Consider the following 26,805-nt stretch of genomic DNA (forward strand, 5'->3'; position numbering starts at 1 on the left):
TGAAAATAATAAGTAGCCAAGGTAACTAAACAAATTCAAGGGTGCACAACAACAGGATTTCAGGGAGTCCAAAACTAACAGAAAATAACAAAAACATGATCCGGGCCACGGATCATGACACATCCGCAGTCTACAGTGTTTTAGTTACTTCTAATTCACTAATCCTCGCCTCCATGGCGACAAATAAAGTAAGTGTCTTACAAGTATCATCCCTGCAAGACGAGGAATAGCTAAACATGCTTCACTACACACCGTAGCTCACCGGCATCAAAATGTAAACAAACGCCATTGGTGGATCTACACCTAACATCCACTGTAATGATACCAAGTACAGGAGCGTATCTCGTCGATATTACTATGATTACGTCGATATTTTTTGGCGTCACAACATCTTTCATTTAAAAACATATATATATTATGTTTATAAAGTCAGGAAATATGTCCCTGGACACATGAGGACTTTGAATATGACCAATGTATCCTGTAACTCAGGGGTGTCCAAAGTGCGGCCCGGGGGCCATTTGCGGCCCGCAGGTCACTTTTTAACGGCCCCACGGCACGTTCTAAAAATAGGATTAAAAAAAACAACAACAACATAAAAAGTGGTATAAAAGAGCAACGAGGTGAACAAGAAAATGTTGCAATATTTACTCTAATAACACAAAGCTGCTATGCAGGCTGTTTCTTTCTTTAAAAAATAATAATGAATCAAAATCAATGTCATTAGGAATTATTGACCTATTCAAGACTCCAATTATGTCACATTAAATATTCTACTTTGAGATATTCTTTGGGGAAAATGTTGCATATTTTGTGTTTGCCATATAAAAAACTACCGGTAAGCGTTTTTTTTTTTTAAAGAAGGGCCTAAAACGAACAAACAAAAACCATAAACAACAATACAACTTATAATTGACGGATGGATCTGAAGTTTATCTCGAGATTATTGTGTTAAAAATAAACAGTAAAAAATGTATATAATTTAATTTTTAGCACTGTAATGAGTAGGACCCTTTTGGATCCCCAATAATTTTAGTGTGATTTGTTTTTAAGTGTCATTGCTCAAAAAATAATAATGAATTAAAATCAATGTTGTTATGAGTTATTGACCTTTTTAAGGCTCCAATTATTATATAATCTCAAATATTCCACAAAAAAAATTTATTGGGTGAAAATATTACATATTTTGTGTTTTTTTCCATTAAAAAACAGGGTTTTCTTTGACAAAAAGAGCATACAACTTAAATATTTAAAAACGTTATATTGACAGATAGACCTAATGTTGATCTAGAGATTTAAACCTTGAATAACAATGAAAATAATAATACTGAATAATGACACATTTTTAATATTTTTTTGACTAAAACCCTTTGGGGTCCACGGGATCAAGACTGAGTGGAGGCCTAAATGTATATATTTTTTATACATATATTGTATTGGTTTTTAAAATAAAAAAAATATCAAAATGGCCCCCGCTTGCTTTGATTTTTCAATGTGCGGCCCTCAGTGGAAAACGTTTGGACACCAAATGTGAATTGCAACCACTCAGGTTAGCCCCTCCCCTTACTCTACGTAGCCAAGATGATCATGATTGAAGGTGATTAGGATTCATCACTGCACACCCACCATTTGGGGTGTGTTGAGTGCAGGTACCGACGGAGTATTTCTAGTTGGGAACGTACTTTTTGTACTTAAAATGCTAAGAGCAAGTACGGAAGTGCACAAACTGAAACAAGGCTTTATGTATTGGGAAGTCGGAATCTCCGAAAAATGTTCAACAAACGCCCACGATGTCGGATTTCTTACTTGGAAAGTCGGAGCATTCTCACCACCTTCGGGCTTCTGCTCTGAATGTAAACAATATTATCCATCCATCCATCTACCGAATCCCATACTTTTTTGGCACGGACCGATTCACTTCAAATCTAACGGTGCCATGTTTCAGTGCCTGGCACTCACTTTGGCACTTGGCAATCACTCCTGCAGCACTAAGAGCAGACTAAACCAAACTACCTCTCGGTAATGTTGCAATTTTCAAAGCCCAAAAAGTAAATGACTCAAAAAACTCTGTTATTTATTAATTCATTAATTTATTTATTAATTAATTAAGCTCCACTTTTTCCACAAATGCGCTAGCTTGATGCTAATACACACTGGCTTTGCATTAGCGATTTTAAACTTTTTAACTTCAACACCTTCAAATTTGTTGATGAAAACTACGACTAAGATGCACGTTAAAATCAAACAGCTGGTGCGTAGTTAGTTATAATGTAAATAATTCAATGTGCATACTCTGATGATTAACTTGTGTGATGTCTGTATTATGCTGATATTATATATTTGTACCATGAATTGATTTACGTGGACCCCGACTTAAACAAATTGAAAAACTTATTCGGGTTTTACCATTTAGTGGTCAATTGTACAGAATATGCACTGTACTGTGCAATCTACTAATAAAAGTTTCAATCAATCAATCAATCAATCAAGTACAATACTTGCAGTATTAACACTTTGTAGGGGGCAACTTGAGACAGCAAGGACTGCATGAGCAACAGACTATAAACTATGCACTACAAGATACAACAACTGGACAGCAGTTATCATAATCAGCCCTTTTTTTAAATGTTGCAATAAAAAAATGAGATTTCATGATCAAAAATAATTATGGTAATATTTATTAACACACAAAAGTACAAAAAATTGGTAGTGTTGAGTACCGGTATCGATTCCCAGGTACCATATCAGTTCAAATTATTAATCCTGATATTATTGTCGTGTTAAGTAAATTTTTTTCGTGTGGTATTTACATTTAACATCGTTAAAATTAGCGTCTAGGTATCCTCTTCATCCATTGTGTTTGAAGGTTGCAAAATTGGTCATATTTTCCTGCAAGTTACTTATATTCAGACAAGACAAGAATCGCAAGATTAACTTTTGTGGATTTTGGTAGTCTCGATTTCCGACCTCGTCATGGGAATGCTCACAACTCGGCTGTGACGTCATTCCCAGCTCCGACTTACAACTTCCGAGATAAATGGAACGCGGCATTACACCTTAGAATCAAAGTGGCCGCCACATGTAAAACAATACAAAAAAAGTAGCGTTGTAATGTACAAGAATAATTTGGCGTCTTAAGAATATTTTAATAAGTGAACAATGAAGCGATAAATTAGACTATAAATTGGACTTTATAAATCTTACCTATATTAATTTTTTTAATTAGACGTTTAATTACAATAACTGTTAATTTCCCCCAATGAATCAAATAAGTTTAGTGGAGCGGCCAACACTTGCAGTAGTAGCACCTCTCAATATGATCATTATTAAGTATTGGGTACAAAATGTTCAGTCAAATATCAAAGTTATTGACTAAAAAGTGCAATATTTTTGTCCTGAAGCAAAGATCCAGCCTTGATTTTTAAAAATACATTTGAAAACATTGAACATTGAAACCCTCAATGTTTTTGGCAACACAAGGTGTAAAGACAGCTAACAGCGGACAATACAATAAGTTAGCAAACACTTACCTGTTTTGGGGTGGGGGTTTTTGCAACAAAAAGTTATTCAATTTTACTTTAGTATTCATGTAAAAGTCCAAGCCTGTTTTAAGTGAGAATATCCAACAACAATGTCCACGTTAAAAGGGTAAAACATTTAAAACAGCACAAAGTGATCGTATTAGCTTAGCACTGCTGGCACTGCTGGAACTCCAGCAAACACAATTTGGCAAGACAGGAAGTACGGCAAAAAGCAGGAAGTGCCTTTCAAAGTAAAACAGGAAGTGGGTGTATCTTGTCAAATTCAAAATCAATAGTTATTTAATGTGTAAATTAATGGTTAATTTTATTGGTCTGACTAACCCGACTCGCAGTTCTGTCAGATTTTCATCCGGTCTGTGGAACCATTGTATGCTGGACATTGAATATTGTTGAGTGTTTTTTATTTATTTATTTATTTTTATACAAGTTTTTTTTTTTTTTTTTTTCTGCTTGTATTTTCTTTTATTTGGGTTTTATCATTCAATTGTTTCTTTTTCTGTGATATGGGCCCCCCTGGGTCTGAAATAAAATGACTACTATAAAATCGATCAATCAATGTTTATTTATATAGCCCTAAATCACAAGTGTCTCCAAGGGCTGCACAAGCCACAACAACATCCTCGGTTCAGAGCCCACATAAGGGCAAGGAAAAACTCACAACCCAGTGGGATGTCAATGTGAATGACAATGAGAAACCTTGGAGAGGACCGCATATGTGGGTAACCCCCCCCCCCCCCCCCCCCCCGTCTAGGGGAGACCAAAAGCAATGGATGTCGAGCGGGTCTAGCATAATATTGTGAAAGTCCAGTTCATAGTGGATCTAACATAATAGTGAGAGTCCAGTCCATAGTGGGGCTAGCAGGAGACCATCCCGAGCGGAGACGGGTCAGCAGCGCAGAGATGTCCCCAACCGATGCACAGGCGAGCGGTCCACCCCGGGTCCCGACTTTGGACAGCCAGCATTTCATCCATGGCCACCGGACCTGTGCCCCCCTTCCACAAGGGAGAGGGGGGCAGGAAAGAAAATAAACGGCAGATCAACTGGTCTAAAAAAGGGGGGCTATTTAAAGGCTAGAGTATACAAATGAGTTTTAAGATGGGACTTAAATGCTTCTACTGAGGTAGCATCTCTAACTGTTACCGAGAGGGCGTTCCAGAGCACTGGAGCCCGAATAGAAAACGCTCTATAGCCCGCAGACTTTTTTGGGGCTCTGGGAATCACTAATAAGCCGGGGTTCTTTGATTTCTTGCCGGGACATATGGTACAATACAATCGGCAAGATAGGCTGGAGCTAGACCGTGTAGTATATTATGCGTAAGTAGTAAAACTTTAAAGTCACATCTTAAATGCAGAGGAAGCTAGTGCAGGTGAGCCAGTATAGGCGTAATACGATCAAACTTTCTTGTTCTTGTCAAAAGTCTAGCAGCCGCATTTTGTACCAACAGTAATCTTTTAATGCTAGACCAGTGGTTCTTAACCTTGTTGGAGGTACTGAATCCCACCAGTTTCATATGCGCATTCACTGAACCCTTTTTAGTGAAAAATAAAATGTTTTTTTTTTCAAATTCAAGACAAAGTTATATGTTTTTGGTAACACTTTAGTATGGGGAACATATTCTAAGTAACAAAGACTTAATTTAGAGTTATTTGGACACTAGGGGAACATATTCTAAGTAATAAAGACTTAATTTAGAGTTATTTGGTTAGGGTTAGGGTTAGAAGGTTAGGGTTATAATAAGGCCATGCCGAATAAGGCATTAATAAGTACTTAATAATGCCTAGTTAAGAGCCAATATGTTACTAATTTGCATGTTAATAAGCAACTAATTAATGGTGAATATATTCCTCATACTAAAGTGTTACCATGTTTTTTTACTGGTGCACAAAATGAACCGTGCATGAACATCACCTTGTTCAAAGAACAAAACCAACACAGTGCATAAACTCACAACAAATTACACACCTGCAAATCAGTCTGACTTCTGCTGTTGCCGTATCCGTAATACGCCGATAGGGAGAAGTTTGTATTTACACGATAAGTCGGGTGTGTTTTGACCTCCGCCGAACCCCTGAGGCCGACTCACCGAACCCTTAGGGTTCGATGGAACCCAAGTTAAGAACCACTGCGCTAGACATAGGGAGACCCGAAAATAATACGTTACAGTAATCGAGACGAGATGTAACGAACGCATGAACAATGATCTCAGTGTCGCTAGTGGACAAAATGGAACAAATTTTAGCGATATTACGGCGATGAAAGAAGGCCGTTTTAGTAACACTCTTAATGTGTGATTCAAACGAGAGAGTTGGGTCGTAAATAATACCCAGATTCTTTACCGAGTCGCCTTGTGTAATTGTTTGGTTGTAAAATAACACATGTGACTTATTAAAGGGGAACATTATCACCAGACCTATGAAAGCGTCAATATATACCTTGATGTTGCAGAAAAAAAGACCATATATTTTTTAAACCGATTTCCGAACTCTAAATGGGTGAATTTTTGCGAATTAAACGCCTTTCTATTATTCGCTCTCGGACGTTGTGACGTCACATCGGGAAGCAATCCGCCATTTTCTCACTTTCGTCGATGTGTTGTCGGAGGGTGTAACAACACGAACAGGGACGGATTCAAGTTGCACCAGTGGCCCAAAGATGCGAAAGTGGCAAGAAATTGGACGAAATTTGTTCAAAATACGAGGCTGTGGGGAAAGCCGACGAAATGGTCAGTCGTTTGTTCCGCACACTTTACCGACGAAAGCTATGCTACAACAGAGATGGCAAGAATGTGTGGATATCCTGTGACACTCAAAGCAGATGCTGACATCAACTCCAAAACTGGACAGATCAGCTTTCAGGAAAAGAGAGCGGATGAGGGTATGTCTACAGAATATATTAATTGATGAAAACTTTATTCATTACTCGCGGTTTTACGTAAATTATTATACATAAACTGTGTTTACCAATAATTTAGCTTAAAAACATTAATTTTTTTCAATCATTCGAGTACATTCGGGTAGTCTTGTGTAATGCAGTATTTTGTGTCTATTTAGGTATAGTTAACCTGAGTGCTGAAATCGTGGAAAAATATATGTTCTTAGCGCGCCTGAAATGGGCTGTCTGCACTCTCAAAGTGCATGTTGTTGCCAAATGTATTTCATATGCTGTAAACCTAGTTCATAGTTGTTAGTTTCCTTTAATGCCAAACAAACACATACCAATCGTTGGTTAGAAGGCGATCGCCGAATTCGTCCTCGCTTTCTACCGTGTCGCTGGCTGTCGTGTCGTTTTCGTCGGTTTCGCTTGCATACGGTTCAAACCGATATGGCTCAATAGCTTCAGTTTCTTCTTCAATTTCGTTTTCGCTACCTGCCTCCACACTACAACCATCCGTTTCAATACATGCGTACTCTGTTGAATCGCTTAAGCCGCTGAAATCCGAGTCTGAATCCGAGCTAATGTCGCTATATCTTGCTGTTCTATGCGCCATGTTTGTTTGTATTGGCATCACTGTGTGACGTCACAGGAAAATGGACGGGTGTATATAACGATGGTTAAAATCAGGCACTTTGAAGCTTTTTTTAGGGATATTGCGTGATGGGTAAAATTTTGAAAAAAACTTCGAAAAATAAAATAAGCCACTGGGAACTGATTTTTAATGGTTTGTGATAATGTTCCCCTTTAATAAACCAGTTGTTTCTTGTTTTTTTTACTATTTATGAAAACATCTGTTCCATTAATTCAGGCCATTCTCAGTTTTGGCGGCACACTTTCAGGGCTCTGAACAGATGACAACAAAGTATATGAGCAGATGAAATCGTTTGTAGCTAAGTCGTCGAGCGGCCGGCTGTAGAGACATTCTGTCATGATGACGTGCCAGCAAATGGCTGCCCATGTGTGTTTACCGCGGGGCAGCGATGGCGTCGCCTCTGGTCGGTGCAGCACAGCAGGTAATTACACCGCTTGTCTCGCCGGCACGCTCCCAAATTGCTCCCTCTCCCCCAAGCATCCCCGGCCTGTTGACGCGCCCGTTCCACAACAAACACGCTTCGGCTGCAAAATGCATTGGGGGGGGGGGTCCATATTTGGTGATTAAACACAAACAAACAAGCCAACTTGAACTGATTCTTCATTTCACACCAGCTTTTTTTGTCTGTTGTGATTCCTTTTTGTGTTGTTTTCTGCCCCCACCGCCCCGCCTCCTATGGCTTTTCTCCTGCCTTTCAATCTGCTTGTCTATCTCAGGCTGACTCTCATCCTGTCCTGCCCCATGGACTTGAAGAATTTCCCCATGGACATTCAGACGTGTACCATGCAGCTTGAGAGCTGTGAGTCTTCTTCTTCTTGCCTTCCTTTCCCCCCCACCCCCACGTTTGTCTCGCTTTTTTTCTCTTTTGTGCCACGTTTAAGCACACCTGTGAAGTGAAAAACATTTTCACGGTGACTACCTCTTGAAGCTCATTAAGAGAAGGCCAAGAGTGTGCAAAAAAGTAATCGGAGCAAAGGGTGGATATTTTGAAGAAACTAGAATATAAAACATGTTTTCAGTTATTTCACCTTTTTTTTTGTTAAGTACCATATTTTTCTGAGTATAAGTCGCACCGGAGTATAAGTCGCACCTGCCGAAAATGCATAAAAAAGAAGGAAAAAAACATGATGCAACTTTCATGAACTATGAAAAAAACTGCGACTTATAGTCCGAAAAATACGGTACATAACTCCACATGTGTTCATTCATAGTTTTGATGCCTTCAGTGACAATCTACAATGTAAACAGTAGGGATGTCCGATAATGGCTTTTTGCCGATATCCGATATTCCGATATTGTCCAACTCTTTAATTACCGATACCAATATCAATCGATATATACAGTCGTGGAATTAACACATTATTATGCCTAGTTTGGACAACCAGGTATGGTGAAGATAAGGTACTGTTTAAAAAAATTAATAATATAAGATAAATAAATTAAAAACATTTTCTTGAATAAAAAAGAAAGTAAGACAAAATAAAAACAGTTACATAGAAACTAGTAATTAATGAAAATGAGTAAAATTAACTGTTGAAGGCTAGTACTACTAGTGGACCAGCAGCACGCACAATCATGTGTGCTTACGGACTGTATCCCTTGCAGACTGTATTGATATATATTGATATATAATGTAGGAACCAGAATATTAATAACAGAAAGACACAACCCTTTTGTGTGAATGAGTGTAAATGGGGGAGGGAGGTTTTTTGGGTTGGTGCACTAATTGTAAGTGTATCTTGTGTTTTTTATGTTGATTTAATAAAAACGGCAGGCCAATAAATGCGTTAAAATGTAATATCGGAAATTATCGGTATCGTTTTTTTTATTATCGGTATAGTTTTTATTTTTTATTTTTTTATTTTTAATTAAATCAACATAAAAAACACAAGATACACTTACAATTAGTGCAAAAAACCTTCCTCCCCCATTTACACTCATTCACACAAAAGGGTTGTTTCTTTCTGTTATGAATATTCTGGTCCCTACATTATATATCAATATATATCAATACAGTCTGCAAGGGATACAGTCCGTAAGCACACATGTTTGTGCGTGCTGCTGGTCCACTAATAGTACTAACCTTTAACAGTTAATTTTACTAATTTTCATTAATTACTAGTTTCAATGTAACTGTTTTTATATTGTTTTTCTTTCTTTTTTTATTTATGTATCTTATTTTATTTTATTTTATTTTTTTAAAAGGACCTTATCTTCACCATACCTGGTTGTCCAAATTAGGCATAATAATGTGTTAATTCCACGACTGTATATATCGGTATCGGTTGATATCGGTATCGGTAATCAAAAAGTTGGACAATATTGGAATATCGGATATCGGCAAAAAGCCATTATCGGACATCCCTAATTTTTAGGCATCATGAGTAGGGATGTATGTATGTTGACTGTATTGATATATATTGATATATAATGTAGGAACCAGAATATTCATAACAGAAAGAAACAACCCTTTTGTGTGAATGAGTGTAAATGGGGGAGGGAGGTTTTTTGGGTTGGTGCACTAATTGTAAGTGTATCTTGTGTTTTTTATGTTGATTTAAAAAAAATAAAAAAAATAAAAAAACGATTCCGATAATAAAAAAAAAAAACGATACCGATAATTTCCGATATTACATTTTAACGCATTTATCAGCCGATAATATCGGACATCTCTAGTAAATAGTCATGAAAGTAAAGAAAACGCATTGAATGAGAAGGTGTGTCCAAATTGTTGGCCTGTATTGTATTTACAGTCGTGGTCAAAAGTTTACATACACTTGTAAAGAACATAATGTTTAGTTCAGTTAATTATTTCATTCGGTCAGAGGTCAACAAAATAAACTAGCAGTTTTACATAAACAAACAGTTGTACATTCATAAATTGAAAATGTTGCAGACCGAAAGGGTTTAGGCTGAAGTTGAACACTTATTGCGGCTAACCCTATAAACAATGTCAAATACAAGATGCGCTTCCAAAAATTATGACATTTCCTTTGCACAACATATTATAAATACACATTGTACACAACATATACACTGTTCAATTATATACACAGTAAAGGCATGTTATGGCTCTCTTGAGTTTCCATTAATTTCTAAAACTCTTGTTTTTTTTGTGACAGAGTGATTGGAGCATATACTTGTTGGTCACAAAAAAACATTCATGAAGTTTGGTTCTTTTATGAATTTATTATGGGTCTACTGAAAATGTGACCAAAGCTGCTGGGTCAAAAGTATACATACAGCAATGTTAATATTTGGTTACATGTCCCTTGGCAAGTTTCACTGCAATAAGGCGCTTTTGGTAGCCATCTACAAGCTTCTGCTTGAATTTTTGACCACTACTCTTGACAAAATTGGTGCAGTTCAGCTAAATTTGTTGGTTTTCTGACATGAACTTGTTTCTTCAGCATTGTCCACACGTTTAAGTCAGGACTTTTGGAAGGCCATTCTAAAACCTTAATTATAGCCTGATTTAGTCATTCTTTTACCACTTTTGACGTGTGTTTGGGGTCATTGTCCTGTTGGAACACCCAACTGCGCCCAAGACCCAACCTCCGGGCTGATGATTTTAGGTTGTCCTGAAGAATTTGTAGGTAATCCTCCTTTTTCATTGTCCCATTTACTCTCTGTGAAGCACCAGTTCCACAGCAAAACAGGCCCAGAGCATAATACTACCACCACCACTTGACGGTAGGAATGGTGTTCCTGGGATTAAAGGCCTCATCTTTTCTCTTTCAAACATATTGCTGGGTATTGTGGCCAAACAGCTAAATTTTTCTTTCATCTGACCACAGAACTTTCCTCCAGAAGGTCTTATCTTTGTCCATGTGATGTCAGATGAAACAAAAATTGAGCTGACCAACAAGTATGTGCTCCAATCACTCTATCACAAAAAAATAAGAGTTGTGGAAATTATTGGAAACTCAAGACGGCCATGACATTATGTTCTTTACAATTGTATGCCAACTTTTGACCACGACTGTGTATATATATATATATATATATATATATATATATATATATATATATATATGTATGTGTGTATTCCTCTCACAGTAATTGACTAAAAGAGTGCGCACTTCCCGACACTGCAATATCGATGGGAAAATGCATTTTTAGACAATATGTTTTGCCTGAGCGGCTAGGAGACCCGGAGAGTAACAAGCAGTAGAAAATAGATTAGAAAAGACAAATTAAAACAAAAACTTGAGATTTCCCGCGGGACGGATTTTGGACGCGTGCCGTAGTTTGGGGTCCTCTGATCTAAACTTTACCGCTGCCGGGTATTTGTTTCTATACTTTCATTGTAATATTTTCAGAATGTGTTTGTTCTATTTTTGGCCAAAGTAAGACAAAGAAAACAATCTGAAGTTGTCTTTATTTTATAGTTTCAACGCCATGATTTTAATAGTGCGCACATTTCCCTCCAAGCGGCCCCTGAGCTAAAATGAATTGGACATCCTTGATGTACAATATTACAGTATATGTAACAGTTGCAGCAAAAAAAATAAGGGAGCATAAAATAGAAAGTAGATCCAGCAGAAAATAGACATTATAAACAAAGAGAGGTCGCTAACATAGAAGCGGTTGGACAAATTTAAAAAAAAAACTTGAGACTTCCCGTGGGCCGGATTTTGGATGCTGGCGGGCCGTAGTTTGGGGACCCCTGATATAAAGGGTACGATAAGGGGCAATCGGGTAATATGGGAAGTTTTCTTACCAAGCCAATAAAACCCCTTTAAAATGTTATTTTACCTTTCACTGATAAAGCCAATAGGAGCAAATAATGCTCTCCCCTTACCCTCATGGAGCAGATAGCATCCACCCCCTCAAGTAAAACCAATTTCCAGCATATAAATAATAAAAGCTGAATTTTGCGTCTGTGTTATTAAGCGCGACCCCGCCCCCACCCTGCTCTCGGTGCCTGGCGCTGACCTGCGTCCACACCCCGCGGTGTTCACACACAAATGACTGAGGCTCGTGTGCTTATCTGATTGCACACAAACAAAAGGTATTGGTTTTTCTCCTCCCAGCTCGTCACACCCCCTCTTTGTACTGAGAACAATATGATTTATCTCCAGCAGATTTGAAAGAAATGACGCAGCATGTGCGTCATGATGGTTTTATCTTTCAAGGTGTGTTTAAAGCACAAACACAGTCATAGTATGGTATGATAACCAGCAGAGGCGCTGTTGAGTCAGTCTAAACGAGAACAAATTGAACTATGGGAAATACACTATATTGCCAAAAGTATTTGGCCACCTGCCTTGACTCACATATGAACTTGAAGTGCCATCCCATTCCTAACCCACAGGGTTCAATATGATGTCGGTCCACCTTTTGCAGCTATTACAGCTTCAACTCTTCTGGGAAGGCTGTCCATAAGGTTGCGGAGTGTGTTTCTCGAAATTTTCCACCATTCGACCAAAAGGCCTGGCTCTCAGTCTCCGTTCTAATTCATCCCCAAAGGTGTTCTATCGGGTTCAGGTCAGGACTCTGTGCAGGCCAGTCAAGTTCATCCACACCAGACTCTGTCATCCATGACCTTGCTTTGTGCACTGGTGCACAGTCATGTTGGAAGAGGAAGGGGCCCGCTCCAAACTGTTCCCACAAGGTTGGGAGCTTGGAATTGTCCAAAATGTGGAACTAAAACTAAGGGGCCAAGCCCAACTCCTGAAAAAACAACCCCATACCATAATTCCTCCTCCACCAAATTTCACACTCGGCACAATGCAGTCCGAAATGTACCGTTCTCCTGGCAACCTCCAAACCCAGACTGGTCCATCAGATTGCCAGATGGAAAAGCGTGATTCATCACTCCAGAGAAGGCGTCTCCACTGCTCTAGAGTCCAGTGGCGACGTACTTTACACCACTGCATCCAACGCTTTGTATTGGACTTGGTGATGTATGGCTTAGATGAAGCTGATCGGCCATGGAAAACCATTCCATGAAGCTCTCTGCGTACTGTACGTGGGCTAATTGGAAGGTCACATGAAGTTTGGAGCTCTATAGCAACTGACTGAACCCTGTCTCTCAGTTTATGTAGCCTACCACTTTGTGGCTGAGTTGCTGTTGTTCCCAAACTCTTCCATTTTCTTATTATAAAGCCCACAGTTGACTTGGAATATTTAGGAGCGAGGAAGTTTCACGACTGGATTTGTCGCACAGGTGGCATCCTATGACAGTTCCACGCTGGAAATCACTGAGCTCCTGAGCGCGGCCCATTCTTTCACAAATGTTTGTAGAAATAGTCTCCATGCCTAAGTGCTTGATTTTTTTTACACCTGTGGCCGGGCCAAGTGATTCGGACACCGGATTCTGATCATTTGGATGGGTGACCAAATACTTTTGGCAATATAGTGTATATAGATCAGCAGTATCTCAACATACAATGGTTCAGTGACCGAGCTCTTAACTCAAGACACTTGTATCTCAAATCAACATTTGTCATTGAAATCAATTTGATTGGCCCTTCCGAAACATCACCATCACATGTATCATGCCTGTTAAAAAGAAAAACTTTTCTTCTGGTTTATAAATATTGTATAAAAACAATACAATACAATGTATTAAAGAAGTAATGTAATAATAATGTACAGCCTTTACCTTGAAGAGTGGACTTCTACGTTATCTCCTTCCAGCAGCATCTCCCAGTCAAATACACTATCTGCAGCTTTTCCATATTTTCATGGATAAATGTCCACCGCTTATACAGTACAGGCCAAAGGTTTGGACACACCTTCTCATTCAATGTGTTTTCTTCATTTTCATGACTATTTACATTGTAGATTGTCCCAGTCAAACACACTATCTGCAGCGTTCCCATATTTTCATGGATAAATGTCCACCGCTTATACAGTACAGGCCAAAAGTTTGGACACACCTTCTCATTCAATGTGTTTTCTTCATTTTCATGACTATTTACATTGTAGATTGTCCCAGTCAAACACACTATCTGCAGCTTTTCCATATTTTCATGGATGAATGTCTACCGCTTGAAAAGGAACATGCCAAACGTCTGGACACACCTTCTCATTCAATGCGTTTTCTTCTTTTTTTTTATGACTATTTACATTGTAGATTGTCATTGAAGGCATCAGAACTATGAATGAACACATGTGGAGTTATGTACTTAAAAAAAAAAGGTGAAATAACTGAAAGCATGTTTTATATTCTAGTTTCTTCAAAATAGCCACCCTTTGCACACTCTTGGCATTCTCTCGATGAGCTTCAAGAGGTCGTCACCTGAAAGGGTTTTCACTTTGCAAGTGTCATAGTTTTGATGCCTTCAGTGACAATCTACAATGTAAATAGTCATGAAAATAAAGAAAGCACATTGAAATGAGAAGGTGTGTCCAAACATTTGGCCTGTACTGTATATTATTTTAACATCCTTTGCTGGCGTTCGACTCATTCTGCTTCAGTACGGCACGGACTAGCAGCGATACGCTCAAATTGTTTCGCCAAGTTGCCGACACGCTCTGTCGTGTTTTTAATGATTTCTTTCTTGAATTCGATGAATATCATCCACTTCTTCTCAGCACTGTCCTTCACACTCCATTTCTTCCTTCCCATTGTTGGAATAATAAGTGATGTCGATCTCTAGCGATAACTTAAATAATACCAGATGTGCTTGTCACTAAAAGTTTTGCTTTGTTCTACTACTTTATTGCAGTCATTTTACAAAATTATGCAATATCTTGTCCTTTAACGTTGCCCTTTAAAAAACAAAAAAAACAATAATTACAGTAAATGTCATATATATAAAATAAAATAAACTAAGTACAGAATTGTTTTTTATTTTTGCTTGTAACTTAAAGCACAAAAATGAGCCAAGAGACAGCTCTTATCTCAAAACACTCTTAAATTGAGGCACTCTTAAGTTGAGGAATAACATTATTATGATAGCATTATTAATAATAAAAGTGTTATTATGGAAATGGAAGTTGGGAACATTCAAAGATACTCAAAATCAAGACAATTTTTGACGTTATGTTATCTATTCTTGTCTTTGCTGAACACTAAAATGATGGTACGACATTTTGTCATGCCACGCTAGTCAAACTTGAACGGTTCAGAGTTTGTCCTAAAATTTGAAGTAAAATACGAGGAACTGCTGATTTCCCTGGCTTTTTACTGCATGTTTTTCATGTTTTTGAGCATAGATGTTGTTTCACTTTCTGAGCTTTTGCGGTGTGTAATTTCACCACACTTTTCCCCTGTCACTTTTCTTTTCTTTGACACGCTGCCACCAGAAGAATGTGCAAGTTAAAGTATAGAAGTTAACTACAAAAAAAGAAACGCAACGTCTTTCTTCAGTGCAGCTATCGGCACCTACGTTTTACTGCGCCAACAAAATTCAAAATTCAAAGAATTTGTAGAATAACGATGTCATACTTACATTCAAAACATTAAACATGCTGTAGATGCTACAGTGTACAAACAGGAAATTAACAGTGTAAAAAAGTTGGCAACAAGTTGATACGCGGACCAGCCCGTAAGCCACACCCTCAGGCTCAGCCTCATCCTGGTTAGTTATTTCTTAACTTAGTCCTCACCTGGTCTAAAAGGCACTCTAATTGCCGGTCCCGGTCCGTGTAGTGTAGTTAGTCAAGTGTGACTCTAACAGTGATCTATGTTCCTAGGAGAGTAATGGCACTTTCCTGGTTAGGGTGAAGGCCTTCCGTCCTCAGCAAGCCCGGTTTTCCCCAGAAAAAGGGCCAATTATCAAAAAACTTTAGTCCCTGTTCTCTACAAAAACTAGCCAGCCACTTGTTAAGCGAAACTAATCAGCTATACCTCTCATCATTGCCTCCCACAGGCAGGAGGCCAGAGACAAGTACTCAATGCCGAGACATCTTTCTCGCGAAATTACAAGTCTGAGCTATGTTCCTCTTTGTAATTTCTGACTGTCTCAATCTAGTGTCATTGGAGTCGACGTGTACAACTATGTCCGCGTAGTTAGAGGTGCGATTAGCCTGTCGTATGTGTTTACTACGCCTGTTGCGAGTTAGTTCCCTAAGACTAGTTTCAATGTTGGGTGCTCTGGCCGTGGGAATACGCTTAATTATGGCTGGTTTACTAAGCTGTATGCTCCAAGTGATGGAGTCCCCTATGACTAAGTTCTGGTGTCCGGTTGACTGGGGTGTAAGACTAGCTAAAGGGCTAAATCTGTTGTGTATCATAACCAGCTCACCGAGGCTTGTAGGTCGCCTAGGGCTGCTACAAACTGTGCTAGATAGCTCACTACAGCCAACGCTTACAAACGTGTCCACAGCGTTTTAAAGTTACAAAGTTACTCTGCTCAAACTTGCGGACATGGGAAGGGTTCATGAAGAACAGGAAGCCATACTCACATTGTTTATTTTACCGAGTCGAGTTCTTGCTGATTAAATGAACTAGAAATCTCATGTAAAAATATAAAACATAAGGTGGCAAGAAACACGTTAATAATGAATAAAGCAAAAGATGTAATAGACCAAAAATCACTTCATATTCTCTACTGCTCACGAGTGTTACCATATTTGAGTTATTGTGCAGAAATATGGGGAAATAACTACAAAAGTACGCTTCAGTCACTAACGGTGTTACAAAAAAGATCAGTCATAATAATACATAATGTTGGATATCAAGAACATTCAAACCCTTTATTTATTGTACCAAAAATATTGAAATTTCACAATAAAATGCATTTGCAAACAACTAAAATTATGTACAAAGCAAACTATAACCTGCTTCCCAAACGATTCTTCTCAACAAAAGAGGAGGAATACAATCTTAGAAATAATGTAATTTAAACCTTTTGGATGCACGTACAACAATTAAGACCTTTAGTATATCCGTATGTAGAACTAAATTATGAAACCGATTAAGCAAACAAATTGAACAATGTACTAATATGACCCAATATGAGAAACTGTTCAAACTTAAAGTGTTTACAAAGTACTAAGAAGAAGAACCATGATAAAGATTTTGAACTTACTATTAATTGTATCTATCTCACCAGATTAAATAGGACTTACTTTACTATTTATTATTTATTTATGAATGTAATTTTTTTGATGTTATTACTTCTGGAGTATATTGTGAATAAATTGATAACAGGAAGTGAACCAAAGTGTTAGCAATTGATTTGTAAAGGAAAAAGGGTCGAAATAATATAAGCTCTGCTTCTTCCTACTCCTTTTCGAATATGTTGAAAAGAGAAACTGGAAATTGTGATGTATCATGTTGTAATTGTATCCATGTTCGAGATAAACACAAACTCAAACAATAAATAAAGTTCTCATAAATAAATAGATGACAAGTATTGTTTGATTATGATCAAGATAAAATAGACAAAATAATAAAATACATGAAATAAAAAGAAAATAAATAAAAAATCATGCAGAAAATACATTTATAACACAGTTTAATGGGCAAATATTAATACTTATTTCATGTTTATATTTTTTTTTCATCATCTTGGTGCTTGTTCGAAATAAACTAAAACAATAATTAAAGTTCTCATAAATAAATAGATGAAGAGTATGTTTTGGTTATGTTCAAAATAAAATAGACAAAATAATAAAATACATGAAATAAAAAGAAAATAAATAAAAAATCATGCAGAAAATGCATTTATAACAGTTTAATGGGCAAATATTAATATCTATTTAATTTTTTTATTAATTTTTTTCATTATCTTGGTGCTTGTTCGAAATAAACTCAAACAATAATTAAAGTTCTCATAAATAAATAGATAAGTATGTTTTGGTTATGTTCAAAATAAAATAGACAAAATGATAAAATACATGAAATTAAAAGAAAATAAATAAAAACTTATGCAGAAAATACATTTATAACAGTTTAATGGGCAAATATTAATATTCATATCATGTTTTTCATCATCTTGGTGCTTGTTCGAAATAAATAAAAATAAAGTTCTCATAAATAAATAGTTGACATGTATTTTTTGATTATGATCAAGATAAAATAGACAAAATAATAAAATACATGAAATAAAAATAAAATAAAAAATCATGCAGAAAATACATTTATAAAACCGTTTAATGGGCAAATATTAATACTTCATGTTTTTATTAATTTTTTTCATCATCTTGGTGCTTGTTCGAAATAAACTCAAACTCAAACAATAAATAAAGTTCTCATAAATAAATAGATGACATGTATTTTTTGATTATGATCAAGATAAAATAGACAAAATAATAAAATACATGAAATAAAAAGAAAATAAATAAAAAATCATGCAGAAAATACATTTATAACACAGTTTAATGGGCAAATATTAATATTTATTTCATGTTTTTATCAATTTTTTCATCATCGTGGTGTTTGTTCGAAATAAACTCAAACAATAATTAAAGTTCTCATAAATAAATAGATGACAAGTATGTTTTGGTTATGTTCAAAATAAAATAGACAAAATGATCATTTACATGAAATAAAAAGAAAATAAATAAAATATCATGCAGAAAATACATTTATAACACAGTTTAATGGGCAAATATTAATAATAGTTCATGTTTTTATTCATTTTTTTCATTATCTTGGTGCTTGTTCGACATAAACTCAAACAATAATTAAAGTTTTCATGAATAAATAGATGACGAGTATGTTATGGTTATGTTCAAAATAGAATAGACAAAATGATAATTTACATTAAAAATAAAAATAAAATAAATAAAATATCATGCAGAAAATACATTATAACACAGTTCAATGGGCAAATATTAATATTTATTTGTTTTTATTAATTTTTTTCATCATCTTGGTGCTTGTTCGAAATAAAAAATTAAAGTTCTCATAAATAAATTGATGACAAGTATTTTTTGATTAAGTTCAAAATAAAATAGAAAAAATAATAAAATACATTAAATAAAAAGAAAATAAATAAAAACAAATCATGCAGAAAATACATTTATAACAGTTTAATTGGCAAATATTAATAATATTTCATGTTTTTATTCATTTTTTTTCATCAACTTGGTGCGTTCGCAACCACAAAAGGTTGTAAAATTAATCCCACCTGTATTATTGCGTTACAATTTGGTGTTTGACAAGTGCCATCACCTCGGCCAGAACTGGACGTTCAAAGTTTTACTGCTGCCACCGTCGCTGTGGTAACATGAAATAGAGCGAGGGAGACGGGCACTAAAACAACAACAACAACAACACTGAGGGGCTGTAATATCCAAGGCCAATCGTCTTTCATGCAAGGCACTGCTGAGAAAAGTGAGAATCGAAGGATAACACATTTTGCCTCATGAAAGTATCATTTGGTATGCGGGTAACAGCATCACTTCCCCATTAATGCGTGCCGGCTTTGTTGTTTATTTACAGGAGCTTCAAAGCGCTGGCTTTTATTATGTAAAAAAGGCTGTTTAACATGAAAAAAGAAGCTCCGCTATGACAAACAGTCATTACCTCACCTTTTGCATTCCAGTCACTCACAGAGAACGTTTTTATTGCACCTTCAACACTACGTCAATTACGCCCTGATGCCGCGCAGCTGCAGCCTGCGAAAGAAAGGAGAAAAAAAAAAAACATAGATTATCTCAGGAAAGCATTACCATTCCCCACGCTTGTTAGAGGAGGTGAATGACAGAGAATCCCCTTCGAGAACAAGATAAAGTAGATTTTTGTGCAGTTGTTTTTCAGCCAAGGAGGCCATAACAACTTGAATAATTTATGTCGGGGTCCTAACGGGTCCGGGTAGGCATCAGTATTATTCAAATGTGGCCGGGAATCCTTCATTGTTGTTGCATGCCGCATGCATTTTTAATATAATCCACTGTATATAATCAGGCAAGTACAGCCTTCGAATTAGAGATCATACAAAACCGCGAGCAGGATAATTGGACTCATACTTAACAAGGCGTTCAAAGAGCTTTGAGAAAAGTGTGTATTTATACATTAATCATATTTCTTACACTAATACAATATGCTTCTGATGCGTAACCTCGTAGCAGCGTCGACGGCAGCACTGTGCTGAGCTGACCTTTACTATGACAAGCGCGACGGCGGAGGTCAGCACGCGAGAGTTTCCGCTTCCTCGCCGTGTCTAATTAGTCAAGGCTTCCGATGACTCATTGGTAGTGTTCAAGGAAACATCATTTTGCTGCGAATTGTTTTTATTGTTCTACTATCTGTTGCCTCCCAGCAGGCACAAGATATTGATACAACGTTGATTATACGTGCATGTCTTTGAAACAACGTTGCAAAATAGTTGTATTTGTAAACTGAGACAACGTTGATGTCCGATGTCTTTGGTTGGGAAATAAACCAAATTTCAATGGTCAAATCAAAGTCACAACCTAACATTGGATAAACGTTGTCAAAAGGCATGTTGTTTCAATCTTGTATTTGTGTTGTCGAATATTGGTTGGAAAATGACCAAATTTCAATGGTCCAATCAACGTCAGAACCCAACATTGATTAAACGTAGTCAAAAAGCATGTTTCAACGTTAGGTTTGAGTTGTCGAATATTGGTTGGAAAATGACCAAATTTCAATGGTCAAATCAACGTCAGAACCTGACATTGGATAAACATTGTCAAAAAGCATGTTTTTTCAACATTAGGTTTGAGTTGTCGAATTAACGTCACAACTGGACATTGAATATATGTTGTCAAAAAGCATGTTGTTTCAACGTTGTATTTGTGTTGTAGGATATTGGTTGGAAAATGACCAAAATTCAATGGTCCAATCAACGTCAGAACCCAACATTGATTAAACGTTGTCAAAAAGAATGTTGTTTCAACGTTAGGTTTGAGTTGTCGAATATAGGTTGGAAACTGACCAAATTTCAATAATCAAATCAACATCAGAACCCAACATTGAATAAACATTGTCAAAAAGCGTGTTGTTCCAACGTTGTATTTGTCTTGTAGAATATTGGTTGGAAAATGACCAAAATTCTATGGTCAAATCAACATCAGAACCCAACATTGATTAAACTTTTTCAAAAAGCATGTTGTTTCAACGTTAAGTTTGAGTTGTCGAATATAGGTTGGAAACTGACCAAATTTCAATAGTCAAATCAACATCAGAACCTGACATTGAATAAACGTTGTCAAAAGGCATGTTGTTTCAATGTTGTATTTGTGTTGTAGGACATTGGTCGGAAAATGACCAAAATTCAACGGTCCAATCAACGTCAGAACCCAACATTGATTAAACGTTGTCAAAAAGCATGTTGTTCCAACATTGTATTTGTGTTGTAGAATATTGGTTGGAAAATGACCAAATTTCAATGGTCAAATCAACATCAGAACCTAACATTGAATAAACGCTGTCAAAAGTCATGTTGTTTCAACGTTGTATTTGTGTTGTAGGATATTGGTTGGAAAATGACCAAATTCAATGGTCAAATCAACGTCAGAACCCAACATTGATTAAACGTTGTCAAAAAGAATGTTGTTTCAACATTAGGCTTGAGTTGTCGAATATTGGTTGGAAAATGACCAAAATTCAATGGTCAAATCAACGTCAGAACCCAACATTGGTTAAACGTTGTCAAAAAGCATGTTTCAACGTTAGGTTTGAGTTGTCGAATATTGGTTGGAAAATGACCAAATTTCAATGGTCAAATCAACGTCCGAACCTGACATTGGATAAACATTGTCAAAAAGTATTATTTTTCAACATTAGGTTTGAGTTGTCGAATTAACGTCACAACTGGACATTGAATATATGTTGTCAAAAAGCATGTTGTTTCAACGTTGTATTTGTGTTGTAGGATATTGGTTGGAAAATGACCAAAATTCAATGGTCCAATCAACGTCAGAACCCAACATTGATTAAACGTTGTCAAAAAGAATGTTGTTTCAACGTTAGGTTTGAGTTGTCGAATATAGGTTGGAAACTGACCAAATTTCAATAGTCAAATCAACATCAGAACCTGACATTGAATAAACGTCAAAAGGCATGTTGTTTCAATGTTGTATTTGTGTTGTAGGACATTGGTCGGAAAATGACCAAAATTCAACGGTCCAATCAACGTCAGAACCCAACATTGATTAAACGTTGTCAAAAAGCATGTTGTTCCAATGTTGTATTTGTGTTGTAGGATATTGGTTGGAAAATGACCAAATTTCAATGGTCAAATCAACGTCACAACCTGACATTGATTAAACGTTGTCAAAAAGCATGTTGTTTCAACGTTGTATTTGTGTTGTAGGATATTGGTTGGAAAATGACCAAATTCAATGGTCAAATCAACGTCAGAACCCAACATTGATAAAACGTTGTCAAAAAGAATGTTGTTTCAACGTTAGGCTTCAGTTGTCGAATATTGGTTGGAAAATGACCAAAATTCAATGGTCAAATCAACGTCACAACCTGACATTGGATACATGTCGACAAAAAGCATGTTGTTTCAACGTTGTATTTGTGTTGTATAATATTGATTGGAAAATGACCAAATTTCAATGGTCAAATCAACATCAGAACCCAACATTGATTAAATGTCGTCAAAAAGCATGCTGTTTCAACGTTAGGTTTGAGTTGCTCAACTTCAGGACCTAATTCAACAAGTTCTCCCGCGGAGATTCAGTAATAATATTATAATCAGAATAATAATGATTTATTATTATGATTTATATTCTACATTGATGATAATCCTATGCGTATCTCTGCTTTACACTCTATAGTAAAGGGACATGTGAAACCTGACACATTTATGATGATATTTGAGTGAATAATGACACAAAATGCCACTTTATATTGCATTTGTTGGCACTTCTTTGTAGATTTTTTGTTTTTACACAAAACCAAATGATTTAGGTTTATCTAGATATGTTAAACCCACCTTTAAAAAGTCAAAAACCTGATTAAGGTTTTTTACATGTGTTTTAAAAAGTTGTTTGCAACCAAATCCATGCAATAATTAGTTTTTCGTGCATGTAAACATACCAAGTGTGTGTGTATGGGGCTGCAACGTTGTATTTAGGGTGGAATGGGGTCATTCATGAATCGTATGGGGGCAGAATTTGGTAGTACGCCCCTGGCCATTGTTCATGAGTAAGAAGGTTGGACCCTTCACGACATCACGAAAACCCGCAACTTCAAAAGCGAGCGTTTGATCGCCGATTCTTTCAAAAAGTGGAGCAAATAAGTGACGGATTTTTCTCACATTTGGTGCTCACACTTCTGGCTCGTGTGCTTGCGTATGTTTGTACGTTTATGAAAGGACAATTGATAAAAAGTGTGTCATACAAAACCCAAAATCAGTGAAGTTGGCACATTGTGTAATTCGTAAATAAAAAACAGAATACAATGATTTGCAAATCTTTTTCACCTTATATTCAATTGAATAGACTGCAAAGACAAGATATTTAACGTCGAACTGAGAAACTTTTTTTTTTTTTTTTTGCAAATAATCATTAACTTAGAATGTAATGGCAGCAACACATTGTAAAAAAGTTGGCACAGGGGCATGTTCACCACTGTGTTACATGGCCTTTCCTTTTAACAACACTCAGTAAACGTTTGGGAACTGAGGACACCAATTTTTAAAGCTTTTCAGGTGGAATTCTTTCCCATTCTTGCTTGATGTACAGCTTAAGTTGTTCAACAGTCCGGGGTCTCCGTTGTGGTATTTTAGGCTTCATATTGCGCCACACATTTTCAATGGGAGACAGGTCTAGACTACAGACAGGCCAGTCTAGTACCCGCACTCTTTTACTATGAAGCCACGCTGTTGTAACACGTGGCTTGGCATTGTCTTGCTGAAATAAGCAGGAGCGTCCATGATAACGTTGCTTGGATGGCAACATATGTTGCTCCAAAACCTGTATGTACCTTTCAGCATTAATGGCGCCTTCACAGATGTGTAAGTTACCCATGCCTTGGGCACTAATACACCCCCATACCATCACAGATGCTGGCTTTTCAACTTTGCGCCAAGAACAATCTGGATGGTTCTTTTCCTCTTTGTTCCGGAGGACACGACGTCCACAGTTTCCAAAAACAATTTGAAATGTGGACTCGTCAGAGCACAGAACACTTTTCCACTTTGCATCTGTCCGTCCTAGATGAACTCGGGCCCAGCGAAGGCGGCAGCGTTTCTGGGTGTTGTTGATAAATGGCTTTGGCTTTGGATTTTAGAGTTTTAACTTGCACTTACTGACAGTGTGTTTTTGAAGTGTTCCTGAGCCCATGTGGTGATATCCTTTACACACTGATGTCGCTTTTTGATGCAGTACCGCCTGAGGGATCGAAGGTCCGTAATATCATCGCTTACGTGCAGTGATTTCTCCAGATTCTCTGAACCTTTTGATGATATTGCGGACCGGAGATGGTGAAATCCTTAAATTCCTTGCAATAGCTGGTTGACAATTTCCTCACGCATTTGTTGACAAAGGGGTGACCCTCGCCCCATCCTTGTTTGTGAATGACTGAGCATTTCTTGGAAGCTGCTTTTATACCCAATCATGGCACCCACCTGTTCCCAATTAGCCTGTTCCCCTGTGGGATGTTCCAAATAAGTGTTTCTCAGTCTTTTTTGACAATTGTGCCAATTTTTTGAAACATGTTGCAGGCATCAAATTCCAAATGAGCTAATATTTGCAAAAAATAACAACGTTTTCCAGTTCGAACGTTAAATATCTTGTCTTTGCAGTCTATTCAATTGTATATAAGTTAAAAAGGATTAGCAAATCATTGTATTCTGTTTTTATTTACCATTTACACAACGAGCCAACTTCACTGGTTTTGGAGTTTGTCTGTTTTATTGTGCGCTTACAAACCAGTTAATGTTGGTCTATGTTGATCTGGACCCCAGGATGCAGAGACAACAGGCCAAGTGCAGATAAAACCCCTATCATTAGGGAAAACACAACAAAAATAGTGCAGCAGGGAAGTGCACAAAAAGCAGCCAGGCACAGGAAGCTATGCAGCAAAAATAATCAAGCCTCATCTAGAGGACCGGGGCTGGTATAATAAGGTTCCTAATTGACAACCAGGAGAGAGAAACAGCACTCAGAAACGTGACAAACAGGAAGTGGAAAATAAGTGCACTAGACAGAAAATAATACAATATACAGGAAACTAATGATAAAGTCCAAACTGTCATGTGAAAATTATGACAGCACGTGGCTTCAGGTCAAATATTTAAAGGGGTACAGGACCCTGATAAGTTGGCGAGTCACTGCTCTAAGGACAAATTTTACTATTAGAACATCATGAAAATGTCAAATTAGCATAATATTGGACTTATCTCAGTAAAAGTGTATGGGTCAAATAATCTATAGAAGAAGGAGATAATAATTCAGCGTCTGTCCTCTTATTTAATCCTTTCCTGCTGACTTTTCCCACAGTTGGCTACACCATGAACGACCTCATCTTCGAGTGGCTCTCTGAAAATCCTGTCCAAGTGGCCGACGACCTCACCCTGCCGCAGTTTGTGCTCAAAGACGAGATGGATTTGGGCTACTGCACCAAATATTACAACACAGGTACACGGCAGAAGTCAATCTTTACCTTCTTCGCCTTTATTTACCTGAACCGCAGAGAGGGCGGGGCATCGATTCGAAACAGGTGAAAACTGTAGATTGTTTTTTTTTCCTAAACTAATATTTTATAACAACTTGATATTTGTAAGTTTATTAATAGTTTGGAGTTCATGAGATAGTGAAAATAAAAGGTAGCTTCTTCACACTAAGGTTGTACCAGGGGTGTCCACAATTCAGCCCGCGGGCCATGTGCAGCCCACCGGCATCTTTAATTTGACCCATGAGACGTCCTTAGTTTAATAAAGATTTCAATTCAGTTTAATATTTAATTTATATACTGCTGACTTGCATATAAGTGGACCACATGAGTCATTCAGGTGTATGACCAAATATCATGCTTCGAAAGGCATCAAGCGCAGCATGGACTTATATGACCCACTGCAAACAACCTACCCTCATCATGGTGCAAACAAAATAAATAAAATCGAACCAGCACAAAATGTATACAGACACGGTCACACATAACACAATATACAACAATTTGTGGACATTATTAAAAAAAACGTCCACGCACCAAACAATTTTCAGAATTACACACATTTAAATCCATCACAAAGCATGATGGGAAAAATGCAAAACAATATCTACACACTTATACATGTTTGGCGCATTTTAGCTGCTTGATATTTCTGATTGATTACAAAACTTTAAGGAGGTCGTCACGGAAGTAAAAAAGGTAGGAGTTGAACTTTCACATACTCTTAATATCCAATTATATTAATTATTAATTCAATATTCATTATATTATAATAATATCTACATCTATATGTATATATGTGTGTGAATGTGTAAATATATAAATGTATATGTTAGGAAAAGTATATGTATGTATGTATGTATATATATATAAATGTATATGTATGCATACAGTATATGTATGTATGTATGTATGTATGTATGTATATATACAGTATATGTATGTATGTATGTATGTATGTATGTATGTATGTATGTATATATATATATATACCGTATTTTTCGGACTATAAGTCGCAGTTTTTTTCATAGTTTATGAAAGTTGCATAATGTTTTTTTCCTTCTTTATTATGCATTTTCAGCAGGTGCGACTTATACTCCGAAAAATACTGTACATATATATATATATATATATATATATACATATATATATATATATATATATATATATACATACAGTACAGGCCAAAAGTTTGGACACACCTTCTCCTCATTCAATGCGTTTCTTTATTTCCATGAC

General features: G+C 36.7%; 1 protein-coding gene across 3 annotated transcripts in view; it reads left to right on the forward strand.

Annotated features, from left to right (window-relative positions):
• Window positions 1–26,805, forward strand: part of glra4a (glycine receptor, alpha 4a) — a 111,721-nt gene that overhangs the window by 63,805 nt on the left and 21,111 nt on the right. For 2 of the 3 annotated variants that reach the window (XM_061976708.1, XM_061976709.1), the window contains exons 5-6: window positions 7,787–7,869; window positions 25,395–25,532. In XM_061976708.1, coding sequence (XP_061832692.1) covers window positions 7,787–7,869; window positions 25,395–25,532 — 221 coding nt within the window. The remainder of the gene's footprint in view (window positions 1–7,786; window positions 7,870–25,394; window positions 25,533–26,805) is intronic. The other variant, XM_061976711.1, reaches the window with a different exon arrangement.

The sequence above is a fragment of the Nerophis lumbriciformis genome, linkage group LG16, assembly GCF_033978685.3.
Source record: "Nerophis lumbriciformis linkage group LG16, RoL_Nlum_v2.1, whole genome shotgun sequence".
Classification (NCBI taxonomy): Eukaryota; Metazoa; Chordata; class Actinopteri; order Syngnathiformes; family Syngnathidae; genus Nerophis; species Nerophis lumbriciformis.